Here is a 14,378-nt window from a genome sequence, read left to right as displayed (position 1 = left end):
CAAATTCTAATAGATGAAAACCGCCTCTCCAGTCAAGGGCAGTAAGGCTGAGAACATTCTGGTGCAAAAAACACTTTTTTTTTTTTTATGTAATTGTTATAAAATGGAAAGCATAATTTGGTTGATAATGAATTATGAAATTTGAGTTTATAATGTTAGTTTTATATCATAGAACAATTTGTTAACTTTGTACACATTATAAACATGATTTTTAAAATTTATTGAATATTGATCACTTTATATGTTCATCCATATCAGGTGGAATATATTTTCATTACAGATTATTGATAAGGGTCACAAATTAGCTACAGCAGGTGGATAATTTGCTGAGGCAGCTTGGGTGGGGCATTCCACGTAGTGCGTTTGATACAATTTTTTCATGGCCACGCCTCGTGTTCAAGCCTGTTGTGCATCTTCCTCCTCTGCTTCTACCACGAAGTTGGCAGAGACAACGGGAAATAAGATAATGGTGGTTGTGGATTCTAGCTTTGAAGCTAAAGGGGCTCTTGAATGGGGGGCACTCTCTCTCACACTTTTCAGAGCCAGGACAATGTTGTTCTTGTTCATGTGGCCAGACCCACCCGGGAAGGTCAGAAGTAATACTATTGTTTTCTGTTTGCACCTTATTCTAAACTATGATGCACATGGACAGAATTTAATCAAGGATAAAATATAATCTTTTTGGTTTCAGTTTATCTTCTGAGATCAAATTAGTTCTTTTATCAATTTATCAATCTAATTTGATTAATTTAGTAACGTGTAACTAACTATTAAAGATGCCACATCAATAATTCTTTGTTATCTCAGTTAAAATTAAGATGATAAGCAAAAAATTTCACAAGAGTACTAATTTAGTCTAACAAAAACATAAAAAATCAAAATAGAATTTTTTAAACTTAGTAAGCAAATTAATACCTAAAATAAAAGTGTATCCATTTTTTTTTAATTATAAGATTTTTTTTAATAAATTTATGTTTCTTAAGAAAAATAATTAATTTAGTTAATCATATTAAATATTTTAATTATATGGAGTATTATTTCAAAATTATATTTTTTTATTTCTCTATCCATCTAATTATTTTTCATTAATATTTTGAGAGAATAATTAAGTAAAGATAAGTAGAAAAAATAATTAATACATTTAAAAATTAGAAAATAATATTATAAAAAATGTCTTATAATTAAGAATGGAGAGAGTATTTTAGTCTTGAATTAAATACTTATAAGATTTTATGACATGAGAGTTTATTTTGGATGCTTGATTATTGTAAACTAAAAAGAGAGTGTACAAGATAATTTTGTACAAGTTTTTACAAATGCCGCAAGAGAAAAAAAGTAAAATTGTGTTTAAAAATGATGTTCCAATTTCCAAGGAACTGAATCTGGTTCGAAGTTTAATGTGAAAAGCATGTGCGAGATGAAGAGAGCCGGGGTAAGTTAAGTTTGGAGGAGTGTTATTGTTTTTCTTCTGGTGAATTGGACATGCATATATGTAGGACAAAAGGTAATTAACACGTTGTGAGTTGATGGGTTTTAAGGTGCTAGTGAATGTGGTGATGCTTGAAGGTGCTATAGTGCAAGAGGCAAAGAACAAATTCAATTTTTATGATTGAAAGGAAGTTAAAAACAGGAAATGGTGCGTTATTGGAAACTAGAGAATAGAAAGCTAAAAACTCAGAAGCATTGTTTGGTTGTTGATGTTGAGCAATGACAATGAACATAGTGCCGAATCAAATGAAATTAATAAAATGGACACAAATTCATTTGTTATGCCAACAAAATTCGACCAACATACGGACAAGGATGGATTCTGGATTTTTGACATTTTCTTTTTTCCACTTTAACATATTTTCCTGTTTTCCCAAATTTTTTTAATCCATTGTTAAGATTAAAAAATGAAGAAGAAGAAGAAGAACAAGTGCTAATATGCCATGCCATCTCAAAAGACAGCACATGCGATCACGTGATGTGAGGGCATGCCTGGTGGCTCATAAAGGTTCATCAACTAACATGACTCGTTCAATAAAAAGATTCAATTGTGTCGTATCCTCTTAAAATACACTAAATATGTATATTGTTAAATGTACTCATGTTAAAAAATAAATGTGTATACATCAGTAAATTAAGGGTATTTTTTGTTATTGACAATTATTTCTTAATATTAAATATATTTATTAAAATATACCTATGTATTAAATGTAAAAAAATATTTTTATATTTAATATTTATAATAAATAAATATTTAATATTTATATAATATAAATATTTATTATTAAATATTTAAAATATACCTACATACTTTTGACGTAAGGAAAAAGTATTTATTTATTTTTACTAGAATATTTAAGTATTTATTGAAATATAAGAAAAATGAAATATTACTACATTATTAAGATTAAGACGTTAGTACTGATTAAATAAATACTCATTTAATATTTATATTATATATAAGTATTTATTATAAATAAATAAATTTTAGTAATAAATATTTATTTTGTGTAATAATGAATGTGTAAAAGAGTTTTGATTTATTTTATTATAAGAAATAAGAGTGTGGAGCGATGTTAATAATGTCTGGTTGTGTATGTAGGTTTTTCACTTGATCTCTCAAATGAATCCACATTTGTGTCCTTCCCAATTATTTAATTTTCCGAGTGAGTTGGAATCGGAGTGGATGTGGATTGGGTGGTGAACCGGTGAAAGATGCGACGACGGGCTGCCGAGTATCGGCGCCCGGCACGACGGAGGTTTTCATATTGGATCTGGCTTCTCCTTGCTTTCTCCTCCATCCTCGCTTTGCTCCTTTTCCTTCTCCAACACAATCACCACCACCAAGATCCGCTTCATCATCCTTTGTCAGTGAGTCAAAAACTTTTCTCTTTAATTTATTTAATGAATCCCACTAGATCCTAATTTTAATCATCATTCACTACCTTAGCTTCACGCCCTTAAGTAAGTCATCAAGAGTTTTAGTAGGATAAGTTTCACAATGCCATCTATGCCTTGGCTGGATGGGTTTTTGAACCTCTAGGACTCTATTTTGGATTTGGGTACACTGGAATTTGTGTTGAATCCTATTGGAAATTGGAAATGGGAGGTCAAGAAAAATGGTTGTGGTTAAATCAGCCAAGATACTGATTTTCAAGGGACAAGTGTAAAAAGAGCGTTTTTTTAATTTTGAAAGGGAAGAGACTGAAGAACTGATTACTGTAGGTACAAATTGTTTAGTTATTTACTACTAAAATGAGAAACTGGCACTAATTACTAGGTTTGTAAACTGTTCAGTATTTACTTGCACATCATTCCCCTTGCAACTGTTCACTCGCATGCATGACCCAATCTTCAGAAATTGCTATATGTCAATTTCACATGCAGCCATAGTTTCTCATTTCACCAAAACCAGTGACTTGTTTCTATAGTCATTCTACTTTGCAACATCAACCTATTACCATTTGTCTGCCTTGTGTATCACGCTTATTGTGTATCTCCTGTTCAATTGACCTGTTTCCAGATATCTAGTTATACCATCTGATCATCTTTTCACCACTCTAGCAATTTTAGAGTTATTTATTATGTTTGGTATTATATCATCTTCCATTATTATGCTAGTTATCTCAAGCTCTTTCAAGTCATCCATCAATCAGGAAAATATCTGAAACCATGACATGCTATTCAGGGAATTTCTTCATCAATATTTGTTCAGTCTGGATAAACTTATCAATAATCACTTATAGGAGAAGGAAACACAAAGGTAAAATAAATCAAACTTCTCTCATAAGTAATAAATTGAAATCAACTTATGCTCCTCACTGTTTTCATTTAACTTCTCCAATACTTGAGGTGAATAACTTGATTTTAACTTATTAGAGATGTTTGATTTATTTTACCTTCATATTTTTTCTATAATTCTTCACACTACTATGTCAGTTACGTCTTAAGGCCCATATATCTCAGTTACTGTTGCTACTCTTCAGTTATTATCACTTTCTGTTGTTACAAGTATTCCCTTATCTCCCCTTTTTGGATACTGATGGAGCATGTGACTTCCATTGCAGGAGAGAAATGCAAGAGTTGAACATTTTGCTAAGGAGGGTTTCAATTTTACTGAAGAGATTTTAAGTGTAACATCATTTTCGCGACAGTTAGCAGAACAAATGATTCTGGCCAAGGTTTATGTGGTTATTGCCAAAGAACACAACAATCTTCACCTTGCCTGGCAGCTTAGCTCAAAGATCAGAAGTTGTCAGCTTTTGCTTTCAAAAGCTGCCATGACTGGTGAGCCTGTCACATTGGAGGAAGCAGAGCCAATTATTAAAAGCCTTTCTTTTCTAATGTTTAAGGCACAAGATATCCATTATGACATTGCAACCACAATAGTGACTATGAAATCGCACATTCAAGCTCTTGAAGAGCGTGCCAATGCAGCAATAGTTCAAAGCACTGTGTTTGGTCAAATAGCAGCGGAAGCAGTACCTAAGAGTCTTCATTGTCTAAATGTGAAACTCATGTCTGATTGGCTAAAGATGCCATCCCTGCAAGAATTCTCAGATGAGAGGAAAAACTCCCCACGGCTTGTGGACAACAATCTATATCATTTCTGCATATTTTCAGATAATGTTCTGGCAACATCTGTAGTTGTAAACTCAACTGTCTCCAATGCGGATCATCCTAAGCAATTAGTCTTTCACATTGTCACTAATGGAATCAATTATGGAGCAATGCAAGCATGGTTCCTAAATAATGACTTTAAAGGAGCCACCATAGAGGTACAAAACATTGAGGAGTTTCATTGGTTGAACGCATCTTATTCTCCTCTTTACAAGCAGCTCCTCAATCCTGATTCACAAACCTTCTACTTTGGAGCATATCAAGATTTAAATGATGAACCCAAAATGCGGAATCCCAAGTATTTGTCTTTACTGAATCATCTCCGGTTTTACATCCCTGAGATTTATCCGCAACTTGAGAAGGTTGTCTTCCTGGATGATGACCTTGTTGTCCAGAAGGATCTGACCCCTCTTTTCTCTCTGGATTTGCATGGGAATGTGAATGGTGCAGTTGAAACTTGTCTGGAAGCATTTCATCGTTACTACAAGTATCTCAACTTCTCAAACTCAATTATTAGCTCGAGGTTTGATCCGCAGGCATGTGCTTGGGCATTTGGTATGAACATTTTTGACTTGGTTGCATGGCGGAAGGCAAACGTGACCACAAGATATCACTATTGGCAAGAGCAGAATGCTGATGGGACTCTCTGGAAGCTGGGGACACTTCCTCCTGCTCTTCTTTGTTTTTATGGTTTGACAGAGCCACTTGACAGAAGATGGCATGTTTTAGGATTGGGTTATGACCTAAATATTGACAACCGCCTCATTGAAAGTGCAGCAGTTATTCACTTCAATGGGAACATGAAGCCATGGTTGAAGTTAGCTATAGGAAGGTATAAGCCACTATGGGACAAGTACGTAAATCAAAGTCACCCTCATCTTCAAGGTTGTGTCACAAGTTGAAATGCACTACTTCTCGATATCTGATGGATTATGCAATCTCAGATTATTTTATATTCTTGATCTGTGGTTGCCTTAATGTAGAGTCAGAAGTAGAAAATTTTGACTTTGCTAGGAATATTTTTTCACCCCTTCTCTTTCCTTTTCCCCAATTTTTCTTTTGAATTAGTCTTGAAAGAGAACAGAATGATTTCTTATACACTACAAAGTTGATATGCGTTAGGTGAAGAGATGTGGGAGAATCCATTTTTGGCCGGTGGGGCTATCTTTTCCCCTTCTGCAAGTGGTAGAATGATTGTTCTTTAGTAATTCTTGTAATAATTTATCAGCTCTTTCAAATAGCAATGTAATCGAATGAAAAACATTTTTTCACCTTCTCTCTCATGTTATTCGTTATAGAAATCATACAGTAACTCCCTGTTGCCAGGAGGTGACCGGATCTTTATTTGCTAAACCAACTATAATTTGTTGGTTGGGTGTTGTAGTCCTTTAAGAAATAAGTATCATTGTCAAGGAAAAGACAAACCAATTCAAAACTGAATCTAATATCACTGTTGATTTTAGGCAACTGTTGGAACAAGAGAAGGATTGAGGAACAAACCTGGAAGAAAATTTTAGTAGGACAATGACAACAACGGTTACCATTTCAATTCCTCGGTTTTAATTCACATAATAATAACAGAACTGGGTAACATAGCATGTTTGGAACAACGTCGTGGATCATATACGACACTCAATAACGTGTCAAATCACTCAAATGATGATGCAGAACTTATAATAGAATGATGTCAAAACTGTGTTAACTACTTTGTGTTTTGTTGTCAGCTTAATATTTGGTTAAATTGTACCTTTGTTTCCTCTCAATGTGTTATATATAATCTTTGTTTAAATTGTATTTTTAAACTGTGATTCACCGATTAACATTATAATTATTACTAAAAACCATTATAATTGTTGAAAATAAATTTTTAAATATAACATACTTTCAAATGGATTAGTTAGATTTCCATCCTTAAAAATATTTAATGGATGAACGGGATGGTTTTCATTAAATAGGTGATAGTCTCATAAATTTTTGAGGATGTTGGAATGGGCCAACACAACTCAACCCAACAAAAACACTTCACCCTAGGATTTCATCCTTTAACCTAACTCTAAATGTCACTCTAGTGGCAATTTTTGTTCTTAGTACTTACTGTGGTACATAATCAAATAGATAAAATGAGAGTTCCTTCGGTTTAAGGTAGCGAATTATATATTGGTCCTTTTCTCAAATAGGGAAATCTCTTCCATTGAAGGCACTAGTTCTATCACACATTATTAGAAGTTTGCGTGGCAAGGCATTTTAGACAAAGGTGGTTTTTCACAACTTTCCCTGTCAATAATTAATAGATTCAAATTAATCTGATTCGATCTCATCATTCCTAAATTAACCAGTGGTTGGAGAAATAAACCATGGCAGATAAGTTTTTTTCCCTTTATCTTACCACGCCAAAGCTAACATTTTATCACATTAGCAAAACTTTTCAGCAACTTCTATTTTTGAACTGAACTTATCATTCACTGCTAAACTTCAAATGTAGATTAATTTCATCACAGAATGGACAATATAATAGTGACACTTGACACGCAATGAATTCTGTAGTTATAAAGAATGAATGCTGTCATCCCCCTTCTCCCAACACACAAATAATAAAAATAAAATAAAGGAAAACAAAAGGAAGCACATATCACTGATAGATACTACAGAGGACTAAAAAAATGTAAAGGAAGATGATGGTTATAAACACCTTGGTAATGATAGAAGGTTATCATATTCACAATGTAGCACAAACTATATAAAAAGCAGAGTGTAACGGATAAAGAGGCGCTTGGGAAGACTATGATCAGGAACCAAACGACTATTTATACCTTGAAAAGCAGATAGATTTCCCTGTGATATAAGCATGCGTGAAGCATCATCAAATGTCAGAATACATTAAGCTTGGAAATCAGTAAAGCCTAAAGACTACTCTATTTTGGCAGCAGGCCAAATTGCAATCTCAGAATATCCATCTTCAGTAGCACACGCTCTGAACATGCCTGTTGTATTAAAAGGCATTGCAACTTCTCCTTTGGCAGACACAGCAACCAAACCAACAGTGCCTTTTGGTGTGCGCTCATGTACAACACAATTAGCAGCTTCCACGAGAGAAAGACCCTTAAACTCCATCAGAGCAGCCACATCTCTTGCCACTGTCCCACGTATTATTGCTTCACCTTTGCCTGTCGCTGAAACCGCACAACGTGCATCCGCATAGGTACCAGCACCAATGACTGGTGTGTCACCAATTCGACCCACCATTTTGTTCACTAATCCACCAGTAGATGTTGCAGAAGCCAAATTCCCAAGACTATCTACAGCCACACACCCAACAGTTCCAATTTGGCTATCACCATTAGCCAATGCGGTCTCTTTCTTAGTATCATTTTGGATAGGTTGCGTATAATCAATCTACATATTTGTGAAGAACAAACGCTACAAACATTATAAGAGGAATGAAAAAAAGGAAATTCAGGCAATTAATGCAAGGATAAAACTTATGCATTTTCTTAGGTGTTTTTGGTACCGTTTTCAATTAAAATTAAGGTTTTACTTTTATTATCTGTATTAATCTTTAATACAAACTTTTTAACCTTTTATTGCACAAATTATCAAAGTGAAACCTTAATTCTGATTAAAAAACAATACTAAATATTGCATATAAGCTTTGTCCTTAAAGTAACACTAAACAAGTTTAGATGTAGTCACTTAAGTAATTATGGTTTTGTTTTTGACATCAATAGTTTGCGAAGAAGTCTGCATTAGAAGCTAACATAATCTGCATAATAAAAGTTTACATCAAATGTTTTAAAAGAATGGTATTTGACCATGATTGGGTTTTGGGGTCTCTGACAAAAGAAAAGTGTGACTGCAATTTAAAGCCTTGATCTATGTTAAAGGCCAACAAAGTTTATTGAGATAAAAGTCTAATTCTGACGAAGAACAAATTCCAAAAGTACTAAAGTAAGTGCATCTCTGTCATACGCTTAAGCCTAAACAAGATGCAGGAGAATTTATTAAATAGTGGGGGATGACCATGAGTCTATATGGTCCTAGTCAACATCTAGACACATTCTTTATTTTCAATTTACGAGAAAAGAAAATTAATAATACTTAGTTATATGTTATGTAGATGACATTGTGATCGATTCTCACAAATAAAACCATGATGGTTATTCCCAAATCACGTAATAATTTCTCCATAAACACAGAAGTAGGCAAATTGAAGTACCTGAACCCTGTTAGCTTCTTTTGCCTGCTTTAGCCTTTCAATATTTTCTTTTGTAATAAAATGGCTTGAATCCACAGTCTCAACGCCCTGAGAAGGAATCATGAATAAAGACGAGTGTTGATACGATAAGAAAGTTGAAAAGAAAGGGATAAAGAAGTAAGTGGTACTACTTGTTGTCTTGCAAATTCCTCTGCTCCATCGAAAGCGAGATAGATGTGAGGCGTGTTTTCCATGACCAATCGAGCAAGAGAGATGGCGTTGACGACGGTAGTGAGGCCGGAAACAGCTCCGCAATTCATAGTGGTGCCGTCCATTATGGAAGCTTCCATTTCCACGGTGCCTCTGCAAGTCAGCACAGATCCCCTTCCCGCGTTAAACTGCGGAATGTTCTCCAACTCCCGAACCTGCACATCATCCACATCAATCAATCACCATACATACATACATACATAATACGGAGTAGTAGTGATTGATATGAATATGATACGTACGACAAGTTCAACCACGTCGAGAGGAGGCAGTTTGGCCTTGAGAGCTTCCACGCCGATTTGGAGGCAGTGGCGGAGGGCCTCCTCGCGAGGCTGGCGGCGCTCCGGTGGAAGGGAAAGCGGGATGTCGCCGGCGCCGCCGTGTAGTGCTATGGCCCAACCCATCTGTTTGTTCGTTAACTGCCTCTGTCAGGTTCCCCTAGAACGTATATGAAATAAGAATTTAGAATATTATAAATAATCGACTCCTTAAATAAATAAATAAATAACTTTATTATTAAATATCAATATTTATAAAGTTTAACTAATGATGAACTAAGTTTTTAACTTTTCTCCACCTCAACTGATAAGGTAATCAGAAAATTTTAATTATGATATTTTTAAAATTAAATTAAAAATAATATATACATACTTATAAACAATCATAAGTATTCACACAATGAAATAATACTCCAAAGATAAACATCAATATATCTCTCCATCCACTTTTTTGAACAAATAAATAAATATCACAACACAAATCAATGACTTTTAGAATTGTTAGATTCAATTTTTTGATTCAGAGATTTATGTGGATTTGGAATTCTTGAATGGATCCATAAACTCGTATTTATGCAACGACATCTCAATACTTTTTCCTATCATATATGCTAGAGTTATCCAAAATCTTTTTCTTAACTTAGATGAAGGTATCTCATGTCTATTCAATTCTCAATAACATATATATGTCACCACTCTCCAGATCGTGACTACTAATTCACACATAATTATAAAACAATATTCTAGATAACTACCAAATAAATATTCTAATTACATATACACTAATAACTCATAAAGTCATACCCCAAATTATAGTATCATATAAGTCAATTAATAGCTATGAAATGAAATACACGCGTACCAAAATATATTTTAGTTGATATATATGATAGCTAAACACAAAAATCAAGCAAGTTGATTCATGAATTTTCAAATAAATTCCAAGATTCAATATGTCGTATTTGTACATTACAAGATTTCTTTTTGTAAAATTAAATTAAATCCCATGCATAGGAAAAGTTACATGTTTATATGATTGTAGTACACGCTTCAATAATTTCATACAAGAATACCACGAAACCTAACTTTTACTATCATCATAAGGATTAATTTTCGCAATGATCAATATATTAATTTAATGATTTATGATTGGTGAACTCAAGAATATGCATTTCCAAAAAAATCTATACCATAGAAATTTAGAAAAATAATGTTGTTTAATTTGCCTCTTAAAACACATAGTATTTCACACACTATTTGCTTGTGATTTATCTTCTCCATTTAGTGGGTCAACAATATTTTTTTTTTCTTTTTTTTCTTCTTCTAATTTTTTGAGTAAGATCATCCATAAAATTATAGGAGAAAATAATCCTCTATAATTATATAAGTACAAAAGTATATGATTTAAGATTAAGTCACATGAGATATATTCTCAAAAGATTTGACTAATCAAATTTTTTTTTTAATTTTTTTAATCTATTATCTAGATTTATCTAATTATTAATATTATATCAACCACCTAATTTTTTATCGATAAAATAATTATTAACTTAATGAATTTTAAACAAAACATTTAAAATAATTATATATTTTTTAATTCAAATATTTAAATAAAATTTAATATATCATCATACAATCATTCCAAATAAAATTTAATATATCATCATACAATCATTTCAAATAAATTTTTATGTTAATAATTTTTAAACTAAAATTAATAATAATTATTATATTTTTAGAATGTTAGAGCTATATCCCAACAATGAATTATTATTATTATTATTATTGCACCTACAATCCTTTAGTTATTTTTCTGTAACAATCCATAATTTATTTCAGAAAAATGAAACATTTGATCAGGAATTTAAGGCTCAAATTATGGGACGCCTACTCGTAATTTATGTTAATTTATTGTAGCAATTAAAATAATGGTATGTAATGACGTTTTTCTAGCATTGTTTTCTTTTTAATATCTGGCCAATTGAAAATGAGATGAGTATGACAGCCCGGTTTTTGTGAAAAAATTGTCACCCTTTCCAAGTATACAAACATAACTGAGCCATTATTCATTGTGGATTGAAAATTGTAACTCCCTTGGCCTTAAATGAGTCTTTCAAAATTCAGATGCTAAAACCTAAATTCCCTTCTTTTAATCTTGTGTCCGTGAGCCATTTTGCCATTCTATAACGGTATTCTGACAGAAAAAAAGAGCTAAGCAAAGCCCACAAAGATGAGTACAATGACATGGCTAGCCAGATCATTTTTCTCGGTTTGCTGGTTGCCCTTGGGTAAAGTGTGAAGTTTAATATATTTTCAATTTTTTTTTAGATTCTAGATTAATATTTGGTAGCTTTTACAATTTTTTAACTTTTATTATGCCATATTTTCACATAATTTCCTTAACTCTTGGCAGATGATCATAAACTGACTTCATCCCCTCACGGGACAATGAAAAACATGGCATTTGATAGGAAAAACGAAAAAAGCTTTGATAGTATCAGTAACAACAATTTGTCACGGCCAAGCAAAAAATTCCACAGCAAGAAGAGACATTCAAACAATCCAATAATAAAGGATAAAGATGGTGGTGGGGTTCCCATTGGAAACAAGTTTGATTATTCAAGTTGGTCACTCTCCGCGGATGAAGATTACATAGTGTTTTGCTTTGGAAAGGATGTGGCAAAAGGTGACAAAGGTGTCAATGAAGTGCATAAAAATTCAAGGCCGGTGAATTGCAAGGTATGCCATTTCATCATGAAAATTGGTCACCCAATCGGGCTTTGTTTGATAAATTGAATTATATTTCCTGTTACTCCGGTTGACTTAAGCAGCTGAAATATGGTGAGAATGAAGAACAAGTTAGTGACCTGAACATTCATGAGAAAATATCAAATGCTAATCAGCACCATGATGATGACATAAGAAGAGCAGAATCAAGTAACTCTGACCAATCTGAAGGCAGTAGAAGTTCTTTTGCGTTCCCCGTGTAAGTTAATCATGTATAGTGTTTTGTTTTTGTTAAAAAAATTCAATTAACAACTGTAATTCCTCGGTTTGGTCTTTAGTTACCCTTAAAACTCTTCATCATTTTCCAAGAGTATATTTTACAGGAATTCAACTTATGTTATTTTTCACAAATTTAATGTGTGTTATCAATTGAGTTACATCTATTAGATTTTTTTGTTGGAATTTTAATTCAAGTGTGTATGTATAATGGTGGAAACATTGTACTTGTCTAATGTTGTCAAGGACTTGATTGTTTTCTTTTGAAAAAAAACACAGGTTAGGTTGGGAATGGATTGGAAGCCCTGTACAAATGCCCAAGTCAGAAGGTTTGCACTTAAGGAAGAACAAGGCTCGAGCTATGCGATTTCAGTGTTGTAGATTCTGATGTGATGGCTGCACATTCTTTTATTTCTGTTTTTTTTAACTCCCCAAGATTGAATTCTTTTGTCCAGATAGTAGTCAGTTAGCAAATGTCACTCTTGAGTGCATAGTAAATCAATAATACTGATCAATATTATTCAGAATTTCTTCCCATTTCAATAATTTCATCTTTAGTTTGCTCGAAAATTCACTAGTTACATTCCATCACTTCTATTTGGGAAATATTTTCCATTATTTATTGGCTTTCAAACAAACCAAAAATGTTTCTAGAATTCTAATCTTTTGAAAATGAAAACAATTTTTAATCAATGAAAACAGAAAATAAAAATATAAACCAAACACACCCTTATCTTTTTCTTTGTACGAAAATTTCTTTTCAAGTTCATGATAGTATACCAAAAGGTTCAGACATTTAATCCTGGATTCCTGTAGTTATAACTCTAATTAACGTGTGCTTTGTATTTTAAAAAAAGTTTGATTCCAATTACATTTTGTAATTTCTCCAAATTTACAATATAATGATATACACAAAAACACTGCAGAGTTTGTGATACGAACACAACTACACCAACAAAGGATGAAAAAGACACAGGTGAAGAGGCCCACTTACCTTCACGATTTCGTCTGGATTTCGTCTGAGGAAACTGTCAAAACAGAAGCTTCTGCCAAATCTTCTCCAAATCGCCTTGCTTGAAATTGTTGGTCCTGCGGAGCAACTTTTTATCAGAATTGGTTATTGTAATATTCCTAGAATCATTCTGTACTAGGAATTCTATAAGAACCTTGTAATAACAAGCAAAAGGCAATAAGAATTTTACAAAGCTTCCCTCACTCTGTCGTGTTCTGCTCCTTCCTTTTTCTCTGGAGGTGCTAAACCTCAAAATCTAGTTCCTAATATTCTGTTGCTAACAGTTTGTCTACTGCTACAAGAAAAATTAAGTACCCCTCACCCCCCATAATAGAGTAATAATTTTCTCTCAAAACTTGACCAAGTCAAAGATTTTATTAAAAAGAACTAAAAATAAACACTAAAGTTAGAAAGGAGGACTTATTAAACATGAACTGAATAGGGTAAGTAGAATTTCATTTTGAGTGAATTTAAAATTTTCTTTTGTTTCTGCTTGTCCACTTTTTAAAGTGCAGGACTGAAGTTCAACCACCACCATACCGACAAAAGGATTTTGGAAGACAAGTTAAACGGTAAAGGTTGCCTGATTAATACTCATTTCCGGAATTAAATAGTTTATCATGATTTAAAAAAACGTTATCTTTCGAGTGGAGAACTTTTGAATTTGCTAGTACAAAATAAAGAATCAATTAAATGGTGATCAAAGCAAACAAATGACAGTTAAAGAAAATTATTTTGATGTCACCCCAAACGATTAAGTGGAAGCTGACACAATACCATGTTAACTTTAGCAAAGACTTAGTTGAGTCTATAACCTACGCTTGGGCTAAAGTATCACTAAAGGACATGAACATTGGCTTTACAAGAACTAGGAATGATAAGAATAGTAATTAGTTCGATTTCCATCTCATTTTTTTTTATCTCTCTCCTTTCTCATTATATTACTTGTTACATCTATCATTTTCCTTTCATTCAATCCATTTTAAAATGGGATTCATATTTAAGTTTGAGTTTA

At 32.8% G+C, this 14,378-nt stretch overlaps 3 protein-coding genes and 1 pseudogene across 4 annotated transcripts; 3 read left to right on the top strand and 1 right to left on the bottom strand.

Annotated features, from left to right (window-relative positions):
- The first annotated feature begins 379 nt into the window (after positions 1-379).
- On the top strand, positions 380-1,613 carry LOC114413775 (annotated as a pseudogene).
- Positions 1,614-2,567: 954 nt separating this feature from the next.
- Positions 2,568-5,891, top strand: LOC114411780 (probable galacturonosyltransferase 11). 2 transcript variants are annotated; one of them, XM_028375469.1, is made up of 2 exons: positions 2,568-2,859; positions 4,056-5,891. In XM_028375469.1, exons 1-2 carry the CDS (start codon positions 2,704-2,706, stop codon positions 5,508-5,510), a joined length of 1,611 nt encoding a protein of 536 aa, XP_028231270.1. In that variant the 5' UTR covers positions 2,568-2,703; the 3' UTR covers positions 5,511-5,891. The 2 variants fall into 2 exon arrangements, with proteins under 2 accessions (XP_028231270.1, XP_028231271.1); XM_028375470.1 differs by lacking the exon at positions 2,568-2,859 and adding an exon at positions 2,923-3,751.
- Positions 5,892-7,271: 1,380 nt separating this feature from the next.
- Positions 7,272-13,440, bottom strand: LOC114411778 (isoaspartyl peptidase/L-asparaginase). Its single transcript, XM_028375467.1, has 5 exons — positions 13,346-13,440; positions 9,313-9,508; positions 8,992-9,225; positions 8,822-8,908; positions 7,272-8,001 (listed from the first exon to the last, which is right to left on the bottom strand). The coding sequence occupies exons 2-5, from the start codon at positions 9,472-9,474 to the stop codon at positions 7,516-7,518; spliced, it is 969 nt and encodes a 322-aa protein (XP_028231268.1). The 5' UTR covers positions 9,475-9,508; positions 13,346-13,440; the 3' UTR covers positions 7,272-7,515.
- LOC114411779 (protein BREAKING OF ASYMMETRY IN THE STOMATAL LINEAGE) lies at positions 11,340-13,523 on the top strand. Its single transcript, XM_028375468.1, has 5 exons — positions 11,340-11,636; positions 11,762-12,087; positions 12,180-12,334; positions 12,631-12,680; positions 13,278-13,523. Exons 1-5 carry the CDS (start codon positions 11,579-11,581, stop codon positions 13,427-13,429), a joined length of 741 nt encoding a protein of 246 aa, XP_028231269.1. The 5' UTR covers positions 11,340-11,578; the 3' UTR covers positions 13,430-13,523.
- The last annotated feature ends 855 nt before the right edge of the window (positions 13,524-14,378 follow it).

Source organism: Glycine soja, chromosome 5 (assembly GCF_004193775.1).
Source record: "Glycine soja cultivar W05 chromosome 5, ASM419377v2, whole genome shotgun sequence".
NCBI lineage: Eukaryota > Viridiplantae > Streptophyta > Magnoliopsida > Fabales > Fabaceae > Glycine > Glycine soja.
Note: the sequence above shows the minus strand (reverse complement) of the source record. Positions and strands in the feature narration are given on the sequence as shown.

Coding starts and splice junctions, on each gene's coding strand:
- LOC114411780 (XM_028375469.1), top strand. CDS start 2,704: ATGCGACGACGGGCTGCCGAGTATCGGCGCCCGGCACGACGGAGGTTT. Junction 2,860..4,055: donor CGCTTCATCATCCTTTGTCA/GTGAGTCAAAAA, acceptor CTTCCATTGCAG/GAGAGAAATGCAAGAGTTGA.
- LOC114411778 (XM_028375467.1), bottom strand. CDS start 9,474: ATGGGTTGGGCCATAGCACTACACGGCGGCGCCGGCGACATCCCGCTT. Junction 9,226..9,312: donor TCGACGTGGTTGAACTTGTC/GTACGTATCATA, acceptor GATGATGTGCAG/GTTCGGGAGTTGGAGAACAT. Junction 8,909..8,991: donor AGGAATTTGCAAGACAACAA/GTAGTACCACTT, acceptor ATTCCTTCTCAG/GGCGTTGAGACTGTGGATTC.
- LOC114411779 (XM_028375468.1), top strand. CDS start 11,579: ATGAGTACAATGACATGGCTAGCCAGATCATTTTTCTCGGTTTGCTGG. Junction 12,335..12,630: donor AGTTCTTTTGCGTTCCCCGT/GTAAGTTAATCA, acceptor AAAAAAACACAG/GTTAGGTTGGGAATGGATTG. Junction 12,681..13,277: donor ACAAATGCCCAAGTCAGAAG/GTTTGCACTTAA, acceptor AAAACACTGCAG/AGTTTGTGATACGAACACAA.